The sequence below is a fragment of the Sus scrofa genome, chromosome 4, assembly GCF_000003025.6.
Source record: "Sus scrofa isolate TJ Tabasco breed Duroc chromosome 4, Sscrofa11.1, whole genome shotgun sequence".
Taxonomy (NCBI): Eukaryota; Metazoa; Chordata; class Mammalia; order Artiodactyla; family Suidae; genus Sus; species Sus scrofa.
In genome coordinates this window covers 91,387,803-91,412,175 of record NC_010446.5, presented here as the reverse complement: position 1 = coordinate 91,412,175, position 24,373 = coordinate 91,387,803, and the positions used below count along the sequence as shown (strand labels likewise).

Sequence of the window (24,373 nt, the reverse complement as noted above, 5' to 3'; positions counted from 1 at the left end):
TCATCCTCACTAATCTTCTGGGACAGGTGAATCAAAACCACAATGAGATATCACCTCACACCTGTCAGAATGGATCCCCCAAAAGAACACAAATAAATGTTGGAGAGGATGTGGAGAAAAGGGATCTTTCCTACACTGTTGGTGGGAATGTAAATTGGTGCACTCACCCTGGAAAACAGCCTGGAGGTTCCTCAAAAAACTAAAACTAGAACTACCATATGACCCAGTAATTCCACTGCTGGGTATATATCCAAACAAAAACAAAAACAGGAATTTGAAAAGATACATGCACCCTTATGTTCATAGCACAAATATTTACAATTGCCAAGATACAGAGGTAACCTAAGTGTCCATCGACAGATGAATGGATAAAGACGTGGTACAAATACACAATGAAATATGATCTAGCCACAACAGTAAATTAAAATTTGCCATTTGCAGCAATATGAATGCTTTCTCTTGTGCTAGTACAAGATCCCCCCCTGCCACTGCCACTCTGAGAACAGGCTGGGTAACTCAGCTTTCCATTTGAGCCTAATTTAAGGAAATTTGGTTTATACTGAACCACATTTAAGTTCATTGGATAAGAAAGTTCTAATGTTGGAAATTCTTTCAGCTATGAACTTGTTACAAAATACCAAAAGAAGGTATCTTTGCTAACATTCCTTATTTTGAATAAAATCTACACAAGGAAATTATGCAGTTGCCCTGACTGCACAAAAGCTATAAGCATTGATGGGTGGAGTTTCAAAATCACCTTATATCGTCAAAAACCTCTCTCTCCCTGGCAGGAAAGCAAAAGAGGGAGAAAACTATTTCATGGCACAGCATGACATAGCCAGCTCTAGTCAGCTTTTCAAATGAATTGAAGGAGTATTGTTTTCCAAATACTTTTATTTTTCTTAGTCTTTATGAGATTATAGCATTCTCCAGCTCAGTCTCTAGAGATTTTTACTAATTTATCTTTCTGCTTTTAGAAGACAAACAGTGGTTTCTGCATTTCTGAAAATCTCAATGTCAAGACTACTGTGGAAGACCATAGGTAAAAATGAGTGAGATAAGACCAGTGGGGATTTCTGTAGTGAAAGATCCAAGTACCTAGTAATCGCCTAGTGTTCACAAGGGCATTTCCTCTTAAATAAGATGATTTATTCTTGCTTTTCTTTTGCTGCACTTTCTTGAATTCATATTATTGTGCTGGAACCTCAAAATTGCATCTCATCTTCTACAAAAACAATAATTTCAATTATGATTTAAATCTCAGTATATACTGAGAATTAACTACATTTTAATCTTTTGGTTCTATAGGGAATACTTGGTGAAACTGGCAGTATTTCTTGCCTCAAGATTTCTGCCTTTTGTTTTCCTAGGGGAGGGAGGAAAATATGAATCATCCACAAGAATGCAGGTGACTCTACAGCCATGAGTTCATTGTCTGTACTTTGAGTCTCTTCCACACTACTTCCCTGTGCTTACTACTCAAAGTTTCTTTAATACACTGTGCATATTTCTGCTCCAAGATTTTCACAAACCAAACTTGGTTGAACTTTTAAATGTCTGCATCCCAATTTAATGTCTCCTCTTTCGGAACTTCTCCTTTAGGTCCCCCTTTGGCTAAAATTCTTCTCCGTGTTTACTTGTATGGGATTTTAATTTTTAATTTTTCTTTTCTACCACTTAACAACAACTGTAATTAATAGGTGTCTTTTCACCCACACTCTAGGTCACAAGAGTAGAGCTATAGAGGAACATTAAGAGATGTGTGTACAGGTCCTGTGGTAACTTTGTGCAATTCTGTGTAATTACTGCCACCTTGAGTCCACCTCTAAGAGCTACACCTCTCACTTCAAATAGCTGAGGAAAACATAATGCAAGACAGACACAGTCCCTTCTCTAAACTTCCTAGATAACACACAACAATTTATAACTCTATAACACTCTGTTTCCGTCATTACTTACAAGGTTTCATTTAGCCTTCATAGAAAACATGTTAGAGAAGCCATTTTTTTTTACATTGTACTGTTTCAAGTTGTTAACAGGTTTATAGCATTATACAAGTTTCACGCATACGACATTATGTTTCTACTACTGTATGCACTACAGCATGCTCACCATCACATGTTTAGTTCCCACCCATCACCGTAGTGTGGGTACAGTTGATCTCTTTTACCCATTTCACCCTCCCTCACCAGTCCTCTCTGGTAACCACTACTCTGTTAGCTCTATCTATGGGTTTGTTTTTCTTTGATTTGATTTTTTTCATTTACTTTTTTTTTCCTTTGTTTTTTATACTCCACAAATGAATGAAATCATGCAGTATTTGTCTTTTTCTGACTGACTTATTTCACTTAGCATAATGACCTCAAGGTCCATCCATGTTGTCACAAATGGCAAGATTTCATCTTTTTTATGGCTGAGTCAAGTTCTATTATAAATAAATACCTTATCGTTTCTATCCATTCATCCCTGTATGGGCATTTAGGTTGTTTCCATACCTTGGTTATTGTAAAGAATGCTGTGAAGAAAATATGGATGTATCCATTGGTCCTTTAATAAATGTCTTCTTTGGGAAAAAAAAGTTTATTTATTCCTCTTGAGAGCAAAAAGAGGAAGTTCTGAAATACAGCAGAGTAAAGAAATTCTTGTTTTAGCAAGGATCATCATCATTCTGGAGGATGGTCAGTCTTACGTAAAATGATCAGATGGAGGATGGAAATAGAAATAAAGGCAGAGAGATAGGAAAGTATGCCTTGTCCTTTATAACGAGGGTCAGAGAATAGTAGCTTAGATAAACCAGACTCATTCATTCATGTAATTTCCCTATACCATGCTATGAAGGTGAGGTTAATTATGCCCGTTTGGGGTGTATACCTTAGAACTGAATTGATTTGCATTACGCCTGGTGTTTTAGCAAAGATTCACTTTCCTCTACTGCTCCAATACTGATTATCATCGTCACTTCACTCACAGTGCAGAAATCATCCATAGAGCTACAGATGCCTTTCTGATACCAGAATTGCTTGGATTTTACAGTATTGGGAAAGGAGGGAGAAAAAAATAAAAGAAGACAAAACTGAGACAGAGACTACAAACACCAGAGAATAATAAAAACATGGAAGAAGCATTCAAATTAGAGAGAAAAGAATGCCATCTGATAATTTAACCCACTTGGTGCCAGAGCCCCAACTTCTTAATATGCCTATAGATTTAATCTTCCTATAATTATTACATAATAACATAAAAAAGTTTGCACACGAATAAGGAAAATGCTATTTATAAAATACAAGATAATACTGAAAAGATAGATGGAATAGTGTAACAGGGAAGAACAAATCTGACTCCCTCCATATTAGGTCTGTTTCTTTTACTTTAACCTTTGTATTCTATTACTTTCACTTTGAGATAAGAATGTTGCCTATAGCCTGAAATATATAGAAGGGTCTATTCTCAAAGACTCTGATTTTTAAGGGAATACTTTTTTTCATTCATACAGAGATAAATAGTTGTAGAACATAGAATAATATTTGTCTTGTTGGAGATTTACAGGAACATTATGACCTGACCTCCTGAACAGCTGCAGGAACAAAGCAATTCTACACCTAGACTTTTGCAACAACCAACCACACCCCTCCCTCACCTGGCCTTTAAAAGTGCTTTGTTAAAACCCTTCAGGGAATTCAGAATTTGGGGGGGATCATGAACCTCCCATTCTCCTTGCCTGGCCCTGCAGTAAAACTTTCTCTGCACCAAGCTCTGACCTTTTGCTTTGTTTGACCTCACTGTGAGTCAGACACACAAACATGCTTTCATTCAATAAGAGTAGGGGAAGAAAAAAAGCACAGTATCAAGTATGAGGAAGTAGGTAAGTATCAACTCTTCGGCTTGCAACAGAATAACAGACCAGAGGCCAAAGCTTATATCTGAAATTCACACAGGTGGGAATTATACAGTCAAATATTAGTTTTCCAAATTTGGGCAAACTATATTCCAGGAATTTTACATATAAAGTCTAGCTAGAGAAGGAGGTGTGGGAATTCAAACAATGTACTATTTAAAATAGAGACTTCTGCTAAGAAATATTAAGAAAATGAAATTCAGATGGGTTTCAAAAAGGTCTGAAATGTGTGCTAAAGAATAAAAGATCTGTAAAAATAAGCAGTATAGGGAAGTACTCTTCTTAGTTGTTGAAAGCAAGGGCTTTGGAGTAAATTAAACCTGGTTCAAATTGGCTTCATCACTCATTGGTCCCATAACTTTGGGGAAAGAGCTCAGCTAGCCTTCTCTAAAATGGATAAAGCCTCTACCACAAATATGAAATTGAAAGCTATGTGAGATGATGTATATATACATTACTTATCACAGTCCTGGCAGATCATGAAAAATCATATGCAATATATAGTATGGTTATTAGTAAGGTAAAGAAGTTGTGTAGGTGAAAGAAATGTCATATGGAAATACTCAAAAATGTGCAATGGCATATAGTTCTGTACAACTAAAATTGGTATCTATGAAATGGCCTGAAAATTAGGCAGGAGAGGTAAAAGGGGGTTTGACAGTAAGCTACCTTATTTCAGAAAGAGAGAAACTGCAACTTCTTTGTAAAAAAAATAGGCAAAATAATTGAGAGGTGTTATGTAGAAGAATGCCTAATTATTTGTAAATGTTAGTAATAAAATATTTTGGCAATTATCTTGAGGAATGATTGGAGAAATATCATATTTGGAGGCAGGGAGATAAATTGGAGGTAGCAGTGTGTGCTGGAGCCCACCCTTTCCAGAACTATAAAGATCAGACTGTGAAAAATTCAGGAATTTTGTGCACTAGTGGCTAAACATTAAGCATCATGAAAGCAACCTAAGTAGTAGTATTCACACCACTGAAATTGGCAAATGCTACTAAAATTAAAGAGTTGGACTACCAGCACATCTCTCAGTAGGTGATTTCAGAAATGAAGGTAAGAATGGAAAAAATAAGGAGACTTGGAATAATATTTTTTTCCAAAAAAAGCTTTTTTAAGGTACATCCTCAAGAGTTTGTGACTAATTAAAAGATAATGGTGAGAAAGATGAGAAATTCAAACATTATTCTCAGGTTGCTAACATGGGCAACTGGATAAATGAGGTTATTATCCACTTTGACTAAGAATGCAAGAAAATCACACATTTCAGAGAATAAAAATGTGTGAACTAAAGTAGCAGAAAATATAGTAAAAATGAGAAGAGTTGAAGAGAGAATCAAAGGAAAACCAAAAATGACATACAGTAAGCATCAAAGAGAAAAAGTTCAATGAGGAGGAGGCTCAACAACAGAATTCACACTTGTCACAAATAAAAAGATCAGGGTGGGGGGAATTCCTGAGTCTGGAATAACTGCATCTTAGAGAAGGTCTTTATGGAAATACACAAATACACATCTTTGCACACATGATAAAGGTGTGGTTGGATCTACTTGGCATCATGCTCTCAATCTCATACACATAGAAACACACCCACACAGATAGGTCCTCCATTGAATTGTTGGTAACACTAATCAGAGCTAAGGTTTCAGTGTAAATAACTCAAGTAGAAATACTGACATAATGACTGGCAGACATGTCTGTGCACATTGGTTGTTCCACTTCTCAGATCCCTTGACTAGAGAATTCTCTATTCTATCTCTAAGTCACAGCAATTGCACCCAGAAAATCCTTACCCTAGGCCTCCTCCTGTATCCTTTCTGCTCCAAATAAGGACCTTCCTGCAATGCTCTGCAGTGGTTGAACAAGCCCTTTCCCCTCTCCTGTGGTTTCCCCTTCTGGCCTCTGTGGGGGTCCTGCCCTATTCAAATGTCCCCATACTGGACATGAATATAACTCTTCAGGGTCTAAATAAAAGTGGGGAGAGCTACAAAAGAGAGCTTTAAGAAGAGCATTAAAGGAGGTGGGTGAAAGAGAATGAACAGCCTTTGAGAGAGGACCCAGAGGCTGATGTGGACCACAGGGACGAGAGACACTGTGCCTTTCTTATCTCTCACTCAGGGTCATCAAGACCAGAAGAGAGAAAAAAAAAAAGGACAAATAAACTTTAATTTTAAACTGGAAGCTTAAGTAAAGAACCTTCAAACTGAGTGTTTTTTTTTTTTTAGATTTAATTATTTTATTTTTTGAATAGTTATTTCCCCAATAGAATTTTTTTTCTACTGTACAGCATGGTGACCCAGTTACACATACATGTACACATTCTATTTTCACACATTATCATGCTCCATCATAAGTGACTAGACATATTTCCCAGTGCTGCACAGCAGGATCTCATTGCTAATCCATTCCAAAGGCAATAGTTTGTACCTATTAACCTAGCTCCCCAACCACCCCACTCCCTCCCCCTCCCACTTGGCAACCACAAATTGAGTGGTATTCATAATGATTTTGTAAAAGTTGAGCCTTTCATGTAAACAATAGATTGAGTAGAAATACCCTAGCATATGAAGAGTTTTGTACCTGAGTCATGAATTGGGCTGCTTTCTTTGTTAAGTTTTCTTCTTCATACTCTTCTGTACATTTTTTTGTGTGTGTCTTTTCAGGGCCACACCCAAGGTATATGGTGGTTCCCAGGCTAGGGGTCAAATTGGACCTGTAGCCGCCAGCCTACACCACAGCCAAAGCAACAAGGGTTCCGAGCCACATCTGTGACCTACACCCACAGCTCACTACAACGCCGGATCCTTAACCTGCTGATCGAGGCCGGGGATCGAACTTGCATCGCAATGGATACTAGTCAGATTCGTTTCCCCTGAGCCATGATGGGAACTACTCTTCTGCATTTTTTAAAATGCTCTTCTGGGAGCTCCTGGTGTGGCCCAAGGGAATCGGTGGCGTGTCTGCAACACCAGGACTCAGGTGTGATCCCTGGTTGCACGTGGGTTAAAGGATCTGGTGCTGCCCCAGCTGTGGAATAGGTCTCAACTGAGGCTTGGATCTGATCCCTGGCCTGAGAACTCCATATGCCTCAGGGTGGCCAAAAAAAATTTTTTTAATAAAATAAAATAAAATATTCTCCTGTATTTTATTAAAACATTACATTTTGTAGAAACATCATAAAAAAATTTTAGTACAACAGAAATTACTAGAAACTAAAATGTGTCTTCTACTCCACCCCACCCAGTAATAAATATGTGAAGGGTTTTGTATTAAAAAATACAGTTAGGGGTAGTTCCCACTATGGCTCATGGGTTAAGAACCCGACCAATATCCATGAATATTCAGGTTCGATCCCTGGCCTCGCTCCAGCATTGCTGTGACCTGTGGTGTAGGTTGCAGATGTGGCTCAGATCCCATTGCTGTGGCTGTGGTCCAAGCTCTGATTTGACCCCTAGCCTAGGAAATTCCATATGCTACAGGTGCCACTCTAAAAAGCAAAAATACGGTTGCGGGGTTCCCGCTGTGGCTCAGTGCATTAAGAACCTGACAAAGTCTCAGTGAAGATGCAGGTTTGATCCCTGGTCTCACTCAGTGGGTTAAGGATCTGGCATTGCCATAACCTGTGGCATAGTTCACAGATGTGGCCTGTATCTGATATTGCTGTGGCTGTGGCATAGAACAGAAGCCACAGCTCCAATTCCACCCCTAACCTGAGGACTTCCATATTCCACGAGTGTGGCTACAGAAAGAGGAAAAAAAAAATTCAACTGGTGTAATAATGTATAAAATATACAGAAATATACTTCCTTTATCAAAGGGTATCATTCTCCAAAAGTGCTGAATATGCTGCCTTTAATCTAGATGCTCTCTGCTATCTAGACTGATGGATTAACAGGAGTTAATGTTACAGGTTAACATTTTTTTTCTATAAAGAGCCATATAGGAAGATCTTTAGGCTCTGCAGCCAGAGGGACTATTACAGCTAGTCAGCTCCATAGTTTTACCATGAAAGCAGACATAGACAATACACAACTGAATGAGTGTGTGTGCATTCTAACAAAGCCTTCTTTGTAAAAAAAAAAAAAAAAAAAAAAAATGACATTTTAGTTTTGGCCCACAGTTTATCATTTGCCAACATCTTGGATAGGACGTCAATCTGGTGTGGACTTTTCCTGAGGATTCTGAATGACCATGTGATTCAATACTCCAGATGATAAAAAGTCACGCAAGCTTATTCGGATGTTTTTCCTGGAATCAGAAGTTCTTAGTATGTCCTACTAGTAAGTTTTCTGCGTGATGGCGCAAATCACCAACTGTTTGCCACTCCTATGAATCGGGGAAAATGCACATTTTTTTAGCATCCCTTTGCTTCATCTATTAAAATTCCAACTGCACAGTATAAATTATGGAGCATTGCCCTGAATTGTCTTTATCGAAAACAATAACTCATGTGTTGTATACTGGAGTCCTAACTGAGGAGATTACTTCACGTGAACTGATTATAAGAAAAGGGGCAAGTCACTTAGAAATGATAAGCAGTGAGGTCCTGCTGTGTAGCAAAGGGAACTATATCCAGTCTCTTGGGATTAAATCATGATGGAGGATAATATTAAAAAGGTCCTTTTGCCGTAAGGCAGAAATGGATACAACACTGTAAATCAACTGTATTTTAATAAAAATAAAAAAAGAAAAGAGGCAAGAAAATGTCCTGAATTATGGCCATACTTCCCATGTGCTTCTACGCTCTGATCTCTGGAACGCCCTCTCTCTGACCACCCCAAAGTCCCTCTTTCCCCATTACCTTAACATCAGCTCCATGCATCCACATAATAGCAACCTAAAACTTGTAAAAGTAAACAAAAACAACCACAGGTATTTCTGGACCTCACTCCAGATCCTCCTTGCCTGGTTTTATTCTCTTTAGCTGACCTCAGATCATCTATGAACACTAGCTGTCTTTTAGGACCGTCTTCCAATCATGCTGTCACTCTGCTTGCAGATCAGCTGGTGAGTAATCACTACAATGCCGGCTGGCTGATGCCATTTATTGAACATCTCAGGGCTGACAGTACTCCAGAAGGCATCCACTATCCTCTGCAGAACTAACACTGTTCTTCTAGAATTTGCAGGATTCCAATGCTGTTGTGATATAAGCCCACTACCCACTTGTGTTTATCCCTGAATAATGCAGAAAGCTTGAGTAAACATGAATGTAATCAGTGAGGTTCTGGAGCTAGTCTAGTCAAGAGGGCAACAAGCACCACATTTCTTTCTATATATCTGAGGAAGGATTTACACACTTGTAATGACCTTCTACTTCTGTCAAACTGCAGGTGTGTCAATCATCAACTGGGTGAATGTTTCAGGTACAATTTAAACCAATAGCTATTTTATAGAAAACTCACCTCCTCTCCAGGAATTTCAGTCAAAGACCAGTAGAGGTAGATGCCTCTTCCAAGATTTTCTCTTGTCACTGCTACTGAGAACAGAAAATAAGAGGGAAGTGCCCAGGCAACTCACCTTTCTTCTCTTATATTTGAGAGTCATTCAAGGGAATGTGGTTTCTAATGATGCACATGATAAGCCTGGTTGGATAAGAAAGTTCTCACATTAGAACTATTCATCTACTGAAACTTGTAAAAAATGTCTTGAGTAATACTTTGCCATAATTTTTCATTTTGATGGAGATATTTACAGGAAATAAGCTATTCATCCTGTCTCAGGAAATCGAAAGAACGTTGGTGGGAGGAGTCTCAAAATTGTTTCATAACTTCTCTCTCTACAGGAAAGCTCAGTATTTTTATGTGACTCTAGCCAGCACCCTTTTTTCTTGTTATCTTTAAAAAAAAAAAAAAAGAAAGAAAAACTTTTACTTCTGCCCTTCTGGAGGTTATAAAATTTTGCATTCAGTCTCTGACAGATTTACTGATTTATCATCCTACTTAAACAAAATAAGCAGTGATTTCTGCACTTCTAAAGAAAACCTCAAGATCTGGACTTGAGAAGAAAGTGGAAGAAATTGCCACTGAGGTAAGACCAGCAGGGATTTCTGTAGACAGCTGTGGGTACCTGGTTGATAACCCAAGATGATAAGGAGAAGTTTAGTTATGAAGCATTTGGAGGAAAAGTATTGGTATCAACTACATTCAGAAAAGGGAAAACAACAGTAGCTTGATTCTTATTTTCTACTGCCTAGACAAATAATAGACATTTTATTTTGCCCCAAATGAAGCCTAAACAAAGGCGGGTGCATTTTGACTACAGAAGGTATTAAAATGTTTTTCTCAGGCAGTTCCTGGCATAAGTTGTATTTAGAGGAAAGGGTTTGGTTTCCTTCCCTGGAGGATGCACAGGAAATTTGGTGACTATACTGGGTTCTGGGGTAAAAGTCAGAATAGGGGCAAGATAAAAGTATCATAAAATAATATTGAGAAAAAATACATTTGGGTATAAAACTGTATTGCATTACATTATCCTAATTTTAGAAAACATGCACAGAGCAAAACAGAAAGTTTCGGTTCCACAAACACAGTTATGCAAACACGGCTTCATCTCTCTTTAGAAAGTTTAATTTTTTTTTTTTAGGGTCCATTTAACACCAGTTGTTACTTCAGCTTCTTTTAGGATTACTTTCTGCTTTCCTGAAAATTAGTTTTTTGTTTTTGGTTTTGTTTTTACTGATGGCAAGGCATAGGTAAGAGGCAGAGAGAGTCAGTTACAAATAGATTTCTTTTGTCTACTTTAAGAATTTGTTTAAAGACTTTCTGCATAGCCCGACACTATAATATTTCATATGTACTTGACTAGAATATAAGATTTTTAATATTGATTTCAGAATCTTATGTATATTAGATAAACCTTATTAATTATACTTATTAATTGGGTTGGTCAAATTTTTGAAGTCTTTATGGATTTTTTTCTTGCCTTGCTCATTTTGTAATTGCGACATATACCGAAATTTCCTACCATAAAATTATGGGGGTTTTGTCCTTGAAATTCTATATAATTATGTGCATATGTGTATATGTGTGTGTGTGTGTGTACACATGTATGTATGGAGAGACATATCCTACATAATACTACAACTGTAATTTTATATTTTAACATACAAATCATGTTATAAAATATAATATGTAATATGGTGCTATGAAGAATACGAATAAAAATAATATATTAGTAGGTAAACACGCAATTAAAATTGTTATATCTCCCTAAGATTTGAAACTTTCATCATTGTATTGTGCTCTGATGATATTTTTATCTCCAGATCTATCTAAAGCCACCCCAATACACATAATCTGCTTTTCTTTTTAGTTACTCTTTGCATGAAAATATATGTTTCTTTTATTTTTCCACCTTTCAGTGATCTTTTGTTGACAGTACATTGGCAGATTTCTTAAAACCAAGTTGACCAGTGGTCGCTTAAGCTTAACCCGTTAGAGTCTTTACGACTATGCTGGCAATTAACACATATTGTCTTGTTTCTGCTATCTTCATTTCAATTTATACTTCTATATTCTCCTTTCCTGAATTTTTTGGGGGAGAGGGTTTGGGATTTTTGTTTTTGTTTTGTTTTGTTCACATATTTCTATCTTACCATTAAGACAAATACTTTGGTGAACTGCCTTATACTTTTTCCTTCCTCCCTCCACCATGTTGGTGTACTTCCTGCTTCTCTTCTCTTCAATCGGCTTTATTTTTTAAGGCATAGACACACCTAATTAAGTTTTCACCCTTACTTACCTTTTAACTTACAGTTTTTCTTGACTTCACATATTATCTTTTCAAATATTGCTTCCAACAGATGTTTCCATGTGGGTCTTTCTCTGGCAAAATGTCCAAAGCCTTAAATATAAGAAAATGGTTTTTGAGGCCCTCATATTTGGATAATTACTAGATTAAAATTTTTAGTCTAAAAATTATGTTCCCTCAAGATAGATTGGAAGTACCTCTTCTGATACACCTGAGACTAGATATGTTTTAAAATTCACAGTCTGGAATCTTCAGAAAGGCTAATGAATATACTTTATTATTTGGGGGAAAGGAGCTAAGATCTGCATTTTATATTTTTTTCTTTCAGTTTTATTGAGATATAATTGACATACAACACTGTATAAGTTTAAGGTATAAAGCATAATGATTTGATTTACATACATCATGAAGATAATCACAGTGAGACTAGTGAACATTCATCATCTCATAGAGATAAAAACTAAATAAAAAATGTTTTTCTTATGATGAGCACTCTTAGATTGACTCTTTTAATAATTTTCATATATAACAGGCAGAAGTGGTAATTATATTTATCATGTTGTACATTACATCCCTAGTATTTATTTATCTTAAAACTGAATTTTTTTTTGTTTTTTTTTTTGTCTTTCTGGGGCTGCACCCATGGCATATGGAGGGTCTCAGGCTAGGGGTCAAATCAGAGCTACAGCTGCCGGCCTATACCACAGCCACAGCAAAGCAGGATCCGAGCTGTGTCTGTGACGTACACCACAGCTCGTGGAAATGGCAGATCCTTAACCCACTGAGCAAGGCCAGGATCGAACCTGCAACCTCATGGTTCCTAGTCAGATTCATTTCCACTGTGCCACAACAGGAACGCCTTATAACTAGAAGTTTTTATCCTGTGAATGCCTTTATCCAATTCTTCCCCCGACTCCATTTCCACCACTAGATACCACAAATCTGATCTCTTTTATCTATGAGTTTGTTTTTGCAGTGTAATTGACCGACAAAATTATGGGAGTTCCTGTTACATAACATAGAGATTCGCTATTTCTGTACATTTCAAACCAATCACCACAATAAGTCTAGTTATATGTCACCATACAAAGATATTAGATACTTATTGACTATATCCCCCACACTGTACATTTCATACCCTTGACATTCATTTTGCAACTGGAAGTCTGTACGTCCTAATCTCTCTCACTGATTTCATTGCTCTTCCACCTGCACCATCTGGACAATGTCTACTGGTTCTCTGAACTTATAATCTATTTATATTTGGGTATATTTGTTCATTTGTTTTGTTTTTTGTTTTTTAGATTCCACATGGAAGTGAAACCACACAGTATTTGTCTTTGTCTGACAAATTTCACTTAACATGATGCCCTCTAGTTCCATCCATGTTTTTGCAAATGGCAAGATTTCACTCTTTATCATGGCTGAGTAATAATCCATTGTGTATATTTACCATGTCTTCTTTATCCATTCCTCTGTTGATAGACATTTAGGTTGCTTCCTTATCTTGGCTATTGTAAATAGCCCTGCAATGAACATTGGGGTGCATGTATCTTTTTGAATTATAGTTTTCTCCAGAAATATGCCCAGGAGTGGGATTGCTGTGTCATATGGTAGTTCCATTTTTAGTTTTTTGAGAAGGCTCCATACTGTTTTCCAGTAGTTGCATCAATTTATATTCCTACCAGCAGGGTAGGAGAATCCCTTTTCTCCACACCCTCTCCAGCATTTATTGTTCATAGACTTTGTGATAATCGCCATTCTGACTGGTGTGAGGTGATACCTCATTATAGTTTTGATTTGCATTTCTCTAATAATTAGTGATGATGAGCATTTTTTCATGTGTGGGTTTGTTTTTTTGTTTTTGTTTTTGTTTTTTGCCATCTATCTGTTTTCTTTGGAGAGAAGTCTATTCAGTCCTTCTGCCTATTTTTTGATTGGGTTGTTTGTTTTTTTGATATTGAGCTGTATGAATGGAGATGGAGGAATCAGGCTCCCTGACTTCAGACTACCATACAAAGCTACATTAATCAAAAAAGTATGGTACTGACACCAAAACAGAAACATTATAGATCAGTGGAATAGAATGGGAAGCCCAGAAATAAACTCACACACTTACGGTCAACTAATCTACAACAGAGGAGGCAATTATATAGAATGGAGAAAAGACGGTCTCCACAAATAAGTGGTGCTGGGAAAACTGGATGGCTATACAAAAGAATGAAATTAGAACATTCTCTAACATTGTACACAAAAACAAACTCAAAATAGATTAAAGACCTAAATGTAAGACTGGATAATATAAAACTCTTCAGAGAAAAACATAGGCAGAACACTCTTTGGCATAAGTCACAGCAATATCTTTTCAGATCTATCACCTAGAGTAATGAAAATAAAAACAAAAATAAACAAATTAGACATAATCAAAATTTAAAGCTTTTTCACAGCAAGGGAAAACATAAACAAAATGAAAAGACAACCCACAGAATAGGAGAAAATATTTGTGTTACTATGCTGTTTTGATTACTGTAGCTTTGTAGTACAGTTTGAAATTAGGGAATGTGGTACCTCGAGCTTTGTTCTTCTCTCTCAAAATTGCATTGGCTATTAGAGATCTTTTGTGTTTCCAGGCAAATTTTAGATTTCTTTGTACTAGTTCCATGAAAAAATGCCATTGGTAATTTGGTAAGGATTTCATTGAACTGTAGATTCCCTTGGGTAATATGGTCATTTTAATAATATTAGTTCTTTCAATCCATGAACATTGTATCTTCCACCTATTTGTGTCATCTTCAATTTCTTTCAGCAGCATCTTACTGGTCTTCTACCTCCTTAGATTTATTCCTGGGTATTTTGTTATTTTTGATGTGATTGTAAATGGGATTGTTTTATTAATTTCTCTTTCTTATAGTTTGTTGTTGGTACAAGCAATATATTTCTGTATATTAATTTTGTATCCTGAAACATAAGCAAGTTCATTGATTAGGTCTAGTAGTTTTTGTTTGTTTGTTTTTTGTGGTGTCCTTAGAATTTTCTGTGTGTAGTATCATGTCATCTGCAAACAGTGACAGTTTAAATCTTTTCTTTACAATTTGGATTCCTTTTTTTCTTTTCCTAGTTTAATTTCTGTGGCTAGGACTTCTACTATTATGTTGAATAAAAGTAGTAAGAGTGAGTATCCTTGTCTTGTTCATATGCATATGATTATTTTAAGTTGCTGATCTCTTTAAGTATAAATGCATTTTAACAACCCTGCATTTCCTCCCCCAACTACGTTTACTGATTACTGTTTTGGCATTATATGTTACACTATATGTCTTATGTTCTACATATCTCTCAACAACTTATTGCAGATATAGATGATTTTATTACTTTTATCTTTTAACCTTCCTACTAGCTGTATATATGACTGATATTTTAACCTTTACCATATGTTTGCCTTTACCAATGAGATTTTTTTCCTACTGTGTTTCATGTTTCCTGTTTCATTTCTCTTTACTTTGAGAAGTTGCTTTAACATTTCTTATGAACCTAGTTTGCTGGTGCTGATTTCAGCTTTTGCTTGTCTATAAAACTTTAAGCTCTCCATGAAATAGAATGAAAACCTTGTTGGGTAGAGTATTCTTTTGTAGATGTTTCTTTTTCATCATGTTAAATATACCATACATTCACTTCTGGCCTTCAGAGTTTCTGCTGAAAAGTCAACTGATAGCCTGATGGGAGTTCCCTTATACATAATTTGTTGTTTTTCCCTTGCTGATTTTAATATTTTCCCCTTATCTTTAGTTTTTGCCATCTTTATATTGTGTCTTTGTATGGTTCTCTTTTGGTTGTTCCTGTTTCCTGTGCTTCCTGGAGCTGGCTATCTTTTTTTCTTTTTTCTTTCTCTCTCTCTCAAATTTTTTTTTTTTAGGGCTACATTCATGGCATATGGAGGTTCCCAGGTTAGGGGTCCAATCAGAGCTACAACTGCTGGCCTACACCACAGCTCACAGCAACACCAGATCTGTAACCCACCGAGCAAAGCCGGGAATTGAACCTGCAACCTCATGGTTCCTAGTCGGATTCATTTTCTCTGCACCACAGTGGGAACTCCTGGATGTCTTTTTCTTACCCAAGTTATGGAAGTTTCCAGCTATTCTGCCTTCAAATATGTTCTGTGCCCCTTTCTGTCTCTCTTCTCTTTCTGGGATCCCTCTAATAATATGATGAATGCTAGTATGTTTGATGTTGTCTCTGAGTTCTCTTAAACTGTCCTCATTTTTTTTTTCAGGTTGAGTGATTTCCATTGTTCTGTCTTCCAGCTCTCATATCTCTTCCTCTGTATCATATGATCTACTGTTGATTCCTTCTGGTGTATTTTTCATTTTAGTTATTGTATTCTTCATCTATGTTTGGTTCTTTTTTGTATTTTCTAATTTTTTATTAAAAAACTTCTAATTTGCACTCTGTTCATCCAATCTTCTCCCAAGTTCTTTAGGCATCTTTATGGCCATTGCTTTAAACTGTTTACTGGGTAGATCGTCTATCTCCCCTTCAGCTAGTTCTTTTGAGGTTTTATCTTGTTCCTTCATTTGGAACTTATTCCTCTGTAGCCTTATTTTGCTAAACTTGATCTTTTATTTCTGAGAATTTGGTGCATTGGTTAATATTTCCTGACCTTGGAGAATTCATCTTTTGTAGAAGATGTCCTATTCACCCTGACAGTCCACTACCTTCTGGTCCTAAGAGCTACATATTCAAGGATGCATAGTCCTATGTGGGCTATGTGAGTCTTTCTTTTGTGGCAAGCAGACTATTGTGAAGGTCTTGTAGGTGTGGCTGGCCCCAGTTGGTTGCCAAGCCCTGCCTTGTGTGGAGGCTACTTTTTGGTGGGGCTGGGTCACAAAGTGACTTGCTGTAGAACCCTTGGGGGTCCCAGGGGTAGTGCTGGCCCACTGGTAGACAGAGCCAGATTTTGGGTTAGGTGGTTGCAATTCAAGGGTTCCTGGATTTAATGTCAGCCTACTGGATGGAGCCAGTTCCTGACACAGCTGGCTATAGTTTCCAGGGTTTTCCAAAACTGGTGCTGGCTCACTTGTAAGTGGGGCTGGATTCTGAGGCAGCAGGCTGAGGAATCTAATGTGTCTCAGAACTGCAGTTGGCCTGCTGGTTGTTGGGGCTGGGGCCCAGTGGTCCCATGACTAGAATCACTCTGCTGATGGGCAAGGGCAGGGATCAGAGCTTAGTGGGACTAGGTCTGGTTCATTAGTGGATGAAGCCAGGCCCCAGGGCCTCTGGCTGCAAGGCCTTGGGAGTCATGATGCTGTCATAAGCCTGCTGGTGTTCGGGATTAAATCCTAGGGCCACTGGCTCAGGGGTACTAGGTGTCCCACAATTGTTTATGCCCTAATGGTAGGCAGGGCCATGCATGCCCAGGTGGTCCTAGGGTTGGTTCAAGTCTTCTGGTGGGTTAGGTGGCTTCCAACAAGGCAGAATGTTGGGCTGTGATATCCTGTGACTGGTTTGGGCCCATTATTTTATGGGCCTGAACTGTCTGAGGATGCTCATGTTCTCTCTAGAAGGAATAATTCAGAGCCCTTGGAATTTGAACTTTCCAATTATTAAAAAAAAAAAAAAAAAAAAAAAGATGCACAAATACATGGTCCATAACTGAAAGAATACATGGCTTTAAACAGAAAATTGGAATGCATACCATATGTTAAGTTCATCAAGCAAGTGCACAGGAAGTCACAGAGGAGTGACACTTCCTCCCAAATCATGCTGCTGATAGTTTTCAGAAGACAAAGTCTCATTTGAGTCTTGAATCCTTTAAGGAGATGGTCAGAGGAAGAAAGATGGGAATGGCTTTCTAGGCCATGGAAAAGGAATTTACAAAGTCTCAAAACATGAAAAGGCAAGGTGTGTTGTATATTTCTAGAGCAAGAGTCATAAGAAATACAAAAATTACAGAGGTAAAAAGCATGCAGTTTATTCAAAGCCTTTTAAGCCAGGCCAAGGAGCAAGAAAGACATTTATTAAAGAGAAAAGGGGGAACTATATTGAAGGATGTCAAATGGTACAGAGCCATGGCTTTATAGAGAGATATCTGGCTCTATGAAAAGAATTATTAGAGAAATTAGGCCTGGAAGGAGGAAAACCAAGCACCCTTTGAAATAATTCCATCCAATAAATGTTATGATCCTGCCCTAGAGCGAAGGGTGAAGCCCCACAAAAGGACAGTGATAAGAGCACATAAGACACAAAAACATGGTCCAAGCCCTAGGAAGAGATGATATTAATGTAAACTGACTAGGGAAAAGCCAAGTATACTAGGGTTGGTTCCCCAGCTTGGGAAGTGCTATGGCAGAAGGATATATGTACAAGTTAAGAGGATACAGTCCATTTGTTCATAAGTTAATTTGCCATTTCAGTCCATTTGTTCATAAGTTAATTTGCCATTTCAGACATGGTGGGAAGAGTCATGAGCCAATAGGCAGACATTCAAAAGATAGACTGCAGCCCCAAAAAATAGGGGAGGAGGAATCAGGGACTTTGACACTAGATAGTGCATAGCGGACACACTGCAGCAATTGCTTATTTCCATACCTCCTTCCATCCTACCCATCCTCAACCTAAGTCAACTATCATCATTAAAAGGGGAGAATCTCTTAGAAGTTTATAACACAGCAGTTTTCAATCCATTTTCCACAGCAACACATCTGGTAATTAAGTCCCTTTTTGTCACACACACCCATGGATAACACTTTGACATGCACCACTTATTCACGTAAATATAACTATTCCCTTAAATTGTCTGTATAAATGTGTCCCAGTGTACGTTATTTCTGTCTTGTAGGCTCATCCATAACTTGAGCAATGGGGAATGAATTCAAGAGAATTGTTCTGCTGAAAGGATTCCAGCACATGGATGATTATCATTTTAAGATGATTAAGTCTCTACTGGCCCATGATTTAAGACTGACAAGAAAAATGCAAGAAGAATACGACAGAATTAAGATTGCCGACTTGATGGAAGAAAGGTTCCGAGGGGCTGCCTGTGTTGACAAACTAATAGAGTTGGTCAAAGGAATTGATGATATTAAACACCTTGTTAAACCTCTTCAAAAGGAGAAGTTAAAAGGTAATGAGGAAGAACCCCTCTTTCACTCTCTCTGCACTGTCCTCAACCTTAACTAGCACCCTGACTTGGTCATAGTTGAAACATCTCTTTCCTAATTTAGGACTCAGTAGCCATGATAATGGTAGTACTTTAGATGCCAACAAGTTGACAACTTAGAGAATGCCTTTCCTACAAAGAGGCCTGATGTAGTGCGGGTATATTTTGGGAGTGTGGGTAAAGAAAAAATTAGGAGTTGGTGAGAAAGACTGAAGTTTTACATTGGAAAAGTTAGACAATGATAAAACAAAATTAGAAAGTGTAACTTTTTGAAATATTTAAGTAAGTTAATATGCATGCTTTGTTACCATATTTACTCTGTCATTATTATATTTTCTTGTAACAAATAAGAGGCAGTACTTAAATAAAATCCTACCTCTCGGAGTTCCCGTCGTGGCGCAGTGGTTAACGAATCCGACTAGGAACCATGAGGTTGCGGGTTCGGTCCCTGCCCTTGCTCAGTGGGTTAACGATCCGGCGTTGCCATGAGCTGTGGTGTAGGTTGCAGACATGGCTCAGATCCCGCGTTGCTGTGGCTCTGGCACAGGCTGGTGGCTACAGCTCCGATTGGACCCCTAGCCTGGGAACCTCCATATGCCGCAGGAGCGGCCCAAGAAATAGCAAAAAAGACCAAAAAAAAAAAAAAAAAAAAAACCTACCTCTCAGAGGTGTGAAGAACTTGCTTCTTATAAAACAACTGGATTAGAAAAAGGTATTTTAAAAAGTCAAAGTCCAATATCAGCACTTTAATCACATCACAGATTATATTTTCTTTTACTGGCTTCAGTAATTCAAATAGATCTCCTAAAGGAATTGACCCACCATCAGCATCATGAAAACTTTAGACTCTTAGTGGAAAATATAGGATAAGTGAAGTGTCAAAGGTGTTAACTGAGGTACACAGGAATCTAAAGGTTAAGAAGGATGTGCTCATTGCACACAGGAGAAGAAAGGAAACCACTGGGGAAGTCTGAGTCAGAACCTGTACCCATGTTACTACCGCCAGCCACCTGTGGCTAAGCTAAACTAATGCAATAGAGGCAGATACAAGCATAAGCAGGAACTGAGAGGAAATAGTTTTGAAGGTGTTTCCGCTGTCTTAGACCAGCTCCTTTGGATTTATCATGCTCACTTTCACTGCATCAGTTTTAAGGAGACTCAATGCAAAAGAAACCGCTTCAGCAAAAAAAAGAAAGCAGAATGAATCCAGTACTGATGAATCGACATCCGCCACAAATGAAGCTTCGGGATCTGAATCAACCAAGAATACACCTATGAAGGTAGGATGGCTAAGGTGCCACTGAAGGAGCGTCTACCATGGCTCTTCCACTTTTTACCTTCTTACAAACACCTCATTTGTTATTTAATTTTCAACATGCAAACAGAAGAATCAGGGAAAAGGGAACACCAGCAGTAGAATGAAAATGAGTTTCAGAGTCAGCAAATTAATAGATTCTGATCATTCATTATGTTTCTGAACTACTATGCACTTAAATTTGTGTCACACAATGTCCTATGATGGAAATAGGAAATCATTACCCTGCTTTTAGATATTTACTAAAATGATAATCAGATTAGGTAAACAGCTTGCCAAAGTCTACCCAAAAACACTAAATTTAAACTTGAATTTTCTAAATCCAAGTTCATTGTTCTCATCAACACAAAAGTGAGTAAGGAGTGACATGTATAAAGTTTTCCCAACATATATGTACAACATATATGTACATGGCTTCCCTTCTGGGGAATGGACTATATGTAGTTCCCTGTAGCTCCCAAAGACATAAATTTTAATATAATAAGAACCTAGTAATAAAGAGTTGATTTTCTCAGCAGGAAAGATGTGTTTCATTTTATTGAAAATTATTAACTGGGGGGCGGTTATCCTTCTTTCAGAAAAATAAAACCACAGAAACTAATGAATCTAAAAGGAGGAAGCTAACCCAGGAGGAAAGTCAGCTCCCAGGAACTTCCAGGCAGCTCCTAGAGTCAGCAACCAGCACACAGTCCACTGAGAGCCTTTTCCAGACTCTTCAAACGCCTGCACCAACCCCATCCAGAATTTCCTCCACCAAGGTACCATTTTCCTGTTCCCAATATTTGTTCCTCCCTATAACATATTATAATAATTCCATGACCTCTAGAGAGTTTCTCAGTAATAATCCCTTACTATATACAATTTCTTTCTATAATAAAATCACTCATTAATGTATCAAATGCAGGTATTGAGATCTCAGTGTATTATAAATCCTAGGTATGCATTTATTAAATAATTCCTGACTTCAGGAAGGTGACTATCTTATTTTGGCCCAGAAATAGGGAGTGGGAGTGGCCAGACAATTAGACATGAATATGAGAGTCTGGAGTTCCCGTCGTGGCACAGTGGTTAACGAATCCGACTAGGAACCATGAGGTTGCGGGTTCAGTCCCTGCCCTTGCTCAGTGGGTTAATGATCCGGCGTTGCCGTGAGCTGTGGTATAGGTTGCAGATGCGGCTCGGATCCCGCGTTGCTGTGGCTCTGGCGTAGGCCGGTGGCTACAGCTCCGATTCAACCCCTAGCCTGGGAACCTCCATATGCCGCGGAAGCGGCCCAAGAAATAGCAACAACAACAACAAAAAGACAAAAAAAAAAAAAAAATGAGAGTCTGTTTGTCCCCTACATTTCAGTTTCCTTTCACCTCTTTCCACTTAGCCATACTTCTAGATTAGTTCATAGCATCCCATGCTCGTTTCCATGTCAGACATTTTGACCTAGTCTATTTCCTTGATTTGGAATTTACTTACCTGTCTTTTCACTGGCCCAGATATATTCAACCTTCAGGTACCAGACTGAATTCCTTCCTCAAGCAAATCCTCACTTAAAAGAAACCCTCCCCGGAACTGGTGTTGCTGTGGCTCTGGCGTAGGCCAGCAGCAACAACTCCTATTAGACCCCTAGCCTGGGAACCTCCATATGCCTCGGGTGGGGCCCTAAAAAGGACAAAAAGACAAAAAAAAAAAAGAAACCCTCCCAGAAAAGGATCAGACACTCTCATTTATCACCTCCATAGGACCCTTTACTATTCCTTTATAGTACTTATCACAACTGTAATAAAACTGCATTTTTCTTCTCTACTAAGCAATAAGCTCAGAGTATAGGTACTCTGATAGAGAGAGACAAGACAGGGGTGGGCAAGAGATTTCATACTTGTAGGCATCATCTCCTATCTCAACCTACATGCAACCCAGGACTAGGGAACCTGTATGGATGGGGAAAGATTGCCTCAAGACAACATGAAAAGTAGGCAGGAGCAGAATTGAAGTCACTTTCTCTAACATAGTTTCTCACTCTAGACCCAAGCTTCCCTCTGACTCAGACTACATCCCCACCAGCACACCGCATATGCCACTCAAAGACAGACCTCCCATATAAAGAGACACTCCAATTTGGGAGGTTGTTTTCTTATTGCCATTGTTTTTATTAGTTCCAGAGTCCATCTTTCTCCCAATAATCTTTCCCAAAAGGTCAGTGGGTTCTTAAGAGCTTGAGGAACAGATATCAGAAACTCACTTGCATAGTTTCTTGATGAGAAAGTCATAGTTAATAACCATCCTGAAGTTCAGCCAACTTGGTACTGAAATTTGCTTCTCTTGCAACCTGGGAAGGTTACCTACCTGCTTAGACCAGTGTGCAGGAGACGTAGAGCCCAGAATCCATCCCAAACCAGTGAAATTTCATCTGAGCTTGTAATATTTGGAGAGTGAAATTTGTTATCCTAGCTGAGGTTAGAGGAGGCTAGGTAATACAGGTATCTGAATGTGTGGTATTATTCCAAGGGAAAAAATATTGAAAAAGTTAATTTTCTACATTGAAAAAAAAGAAAAAATATTGTGTTCTGTGTGACTTTTAGTAATCATTATGAAGAAATAATGGGAAAAAATGTATTTTTCTCCAGGAAAAAAAAGACACAACCACCAAAGCTAATGACTTTAAAAAGAAGGTATCTCACAAACAGAGTCAGCTTCCAGGAACTTCAGCAGCCAGCGCATGCCCAACCCAAAGCTCTTATCAGATGATGCAAATGTGTCTACCAGCCCCATCCACCAGTTCCTCAGTCAAGGTACCAGCTTCTTGTTCACTCTTTGTACTTCCTTACAATATAAGTATAAGAAATAACATAATCTAATTTCTCACAGTATACCATTTATTTAATAAAATCACAAATCAGTGTATGTTTTCAGATGCCACTCTATTCTAACTCCTTGACTATTTACAAGGCATATGTTTGTGAAATCATCTCTGACTTTGAGAGAGTTACTGTCTTGTGTTGAGTAGAAAGAGTGGGGGAAGGTGACCCAACAAGTCAAGATAAATGTGTGTTCCCCCTTTACATCCCACTTTCCTTTGGCCTGTGTCCCCTTTGCTCACTGACCACCCTACAGGGTATTTTCAAAATTCCATACTCCTTCCTACATCAGGTGTTTTGACATATACTACCTTCTTAGTTTGGGACCATTTGCCCTGATTCACCTCTGGTTCATGTGTCTTCAATCTTGAGGTGCAAACTTGAGTCTCTTCCTTGGGCATTGTCCTTATTGATACATCCTCCCAGAAGACATTAGATATTCTTCTTACCTGCTTTCAAAGATGCATTTCCTTTCCCTTTTCAGCACTTATCGTAACTGTAACAAGTGTACATTTGTCTTCCTTGCTGTACAGTAACATCAGATCATAGGTGCTCTTTCCCAGGGAAAGACCAGATCAGGGTGGAACAGCGAGTACACACCAGTGTGTGTCAACTCATCCTAACCTGCCTTTGCTCTGCCCGTGGTTACCTTCACCCAGGAGGATAATACCAAGGTGTGCAGAAAATTAGCAAGCAACTTGAGGAATAGGCAAAAGCAGCATTTAAAACACTATTCTCTAGAAGAGTTTGCTACCCCAGATACAAGCTGCCCAGGCTGAAGCTCCCAACACTAAGCCATATATACCAGCTGAAGACGTATTTCCTATTGACAAGATTTTTCCAGTTTTGTTTTGTTATTGTTGTCATTCCTGTTAGCTCAAGAATGAATAATTCCCTATATAGTCTCCAGATTTTATTTATGAGTTGGAACTAGTAATCTATGCCCGTTTGCCTCTAGGTCCATGTGGCCTTGGTCTAGTCATTGAAACCTCAAGGCTCACAGTCTCTGCTATGACACTGACATATGCGAACATCTAAAGACAACTCTATTTTTTCTGTGAATACAGGCTTGGAAATAACATGTTCTAAGATTAGTTATCTAATATTGAAAACCATTAACCAGGAAGAAGAAAAAAAATGTATGTTCCTTCTGAAAAAAGAAGGCACAACCACTAAAACTGTTGACTCCTCGAGGATGAAACGACCCCCAGTGCAGAGTCAGCATCCACAACTCTCAACATACAGCATGTACTCAACTGAAGCCTGCCTCCAGATGCCTCAGATGCTGTCACCAACCCCGGCCAGCAGTCCCTTAGCCAAGGTATGGATTCCTTTTTTCAGAATTTGCTAACCTTACAATACGATGACTGAGCTCAACAGAACTTTCCACTGATCCCCGG

General features: G+C 38.2%; 2 protein-coding genes across 5 annotated transcripts in view; one reads left to right on the top strand and one right to left on the bottom strand.

The window, feature by feature from the left end:
• LOC100154852 (olfactory receptor 10C1-like) overlaps positions 1-9,928 on the bottom strand; it is a 58,804-nt gene extending 48,876 nt beyond the window's left edge. For 2 of the 4 annotated variants that reach the window (XR_002343384.1, XM_005663223.3), the window contains exon 1: positions 9,304-9,928. The gene's annotated coding sequence lies outside the window, so the exon portion shown is untranslated. Of the gene's footprint in view, positions 1-7,973; positions 8,225-9,303 lie in introns of those variants that run through there. The other 2 variants (XR_002343385.1, XM_021089601.1) reach the window with 2 other exon arrangements.
• Positions 1-24,373, top strand: part of LOC100156073 (myeloid cell nuclear differentiation antigen-like protein) — a 58,367-nt gene that overhangs the window by 21,090 nt on the left and 12,904 nt on the right. The window contains exons 8-12 of the mRNA XM_021090813.1: positions 18,505-18,773; positions 19,956-20,089; positions 20,703-20,882; positions 22,743-22,907; positions 24,097-24,294. Coding sequence (XP_020946472.1) covers positions 18,505-18,773; positions 19,956-20,089; positions 20,703-20,882; positions 22,743-22,907; positions 24,097-24,294 — 946 coding nt within the window. The remainder of the gene's footprint in view (positions 1-18,504; positions 18,774-19,955; positions 20,090-20,702; positions 20,883-22,742; positions 22,908-24,096; positions 24,295-24,373) is intronic.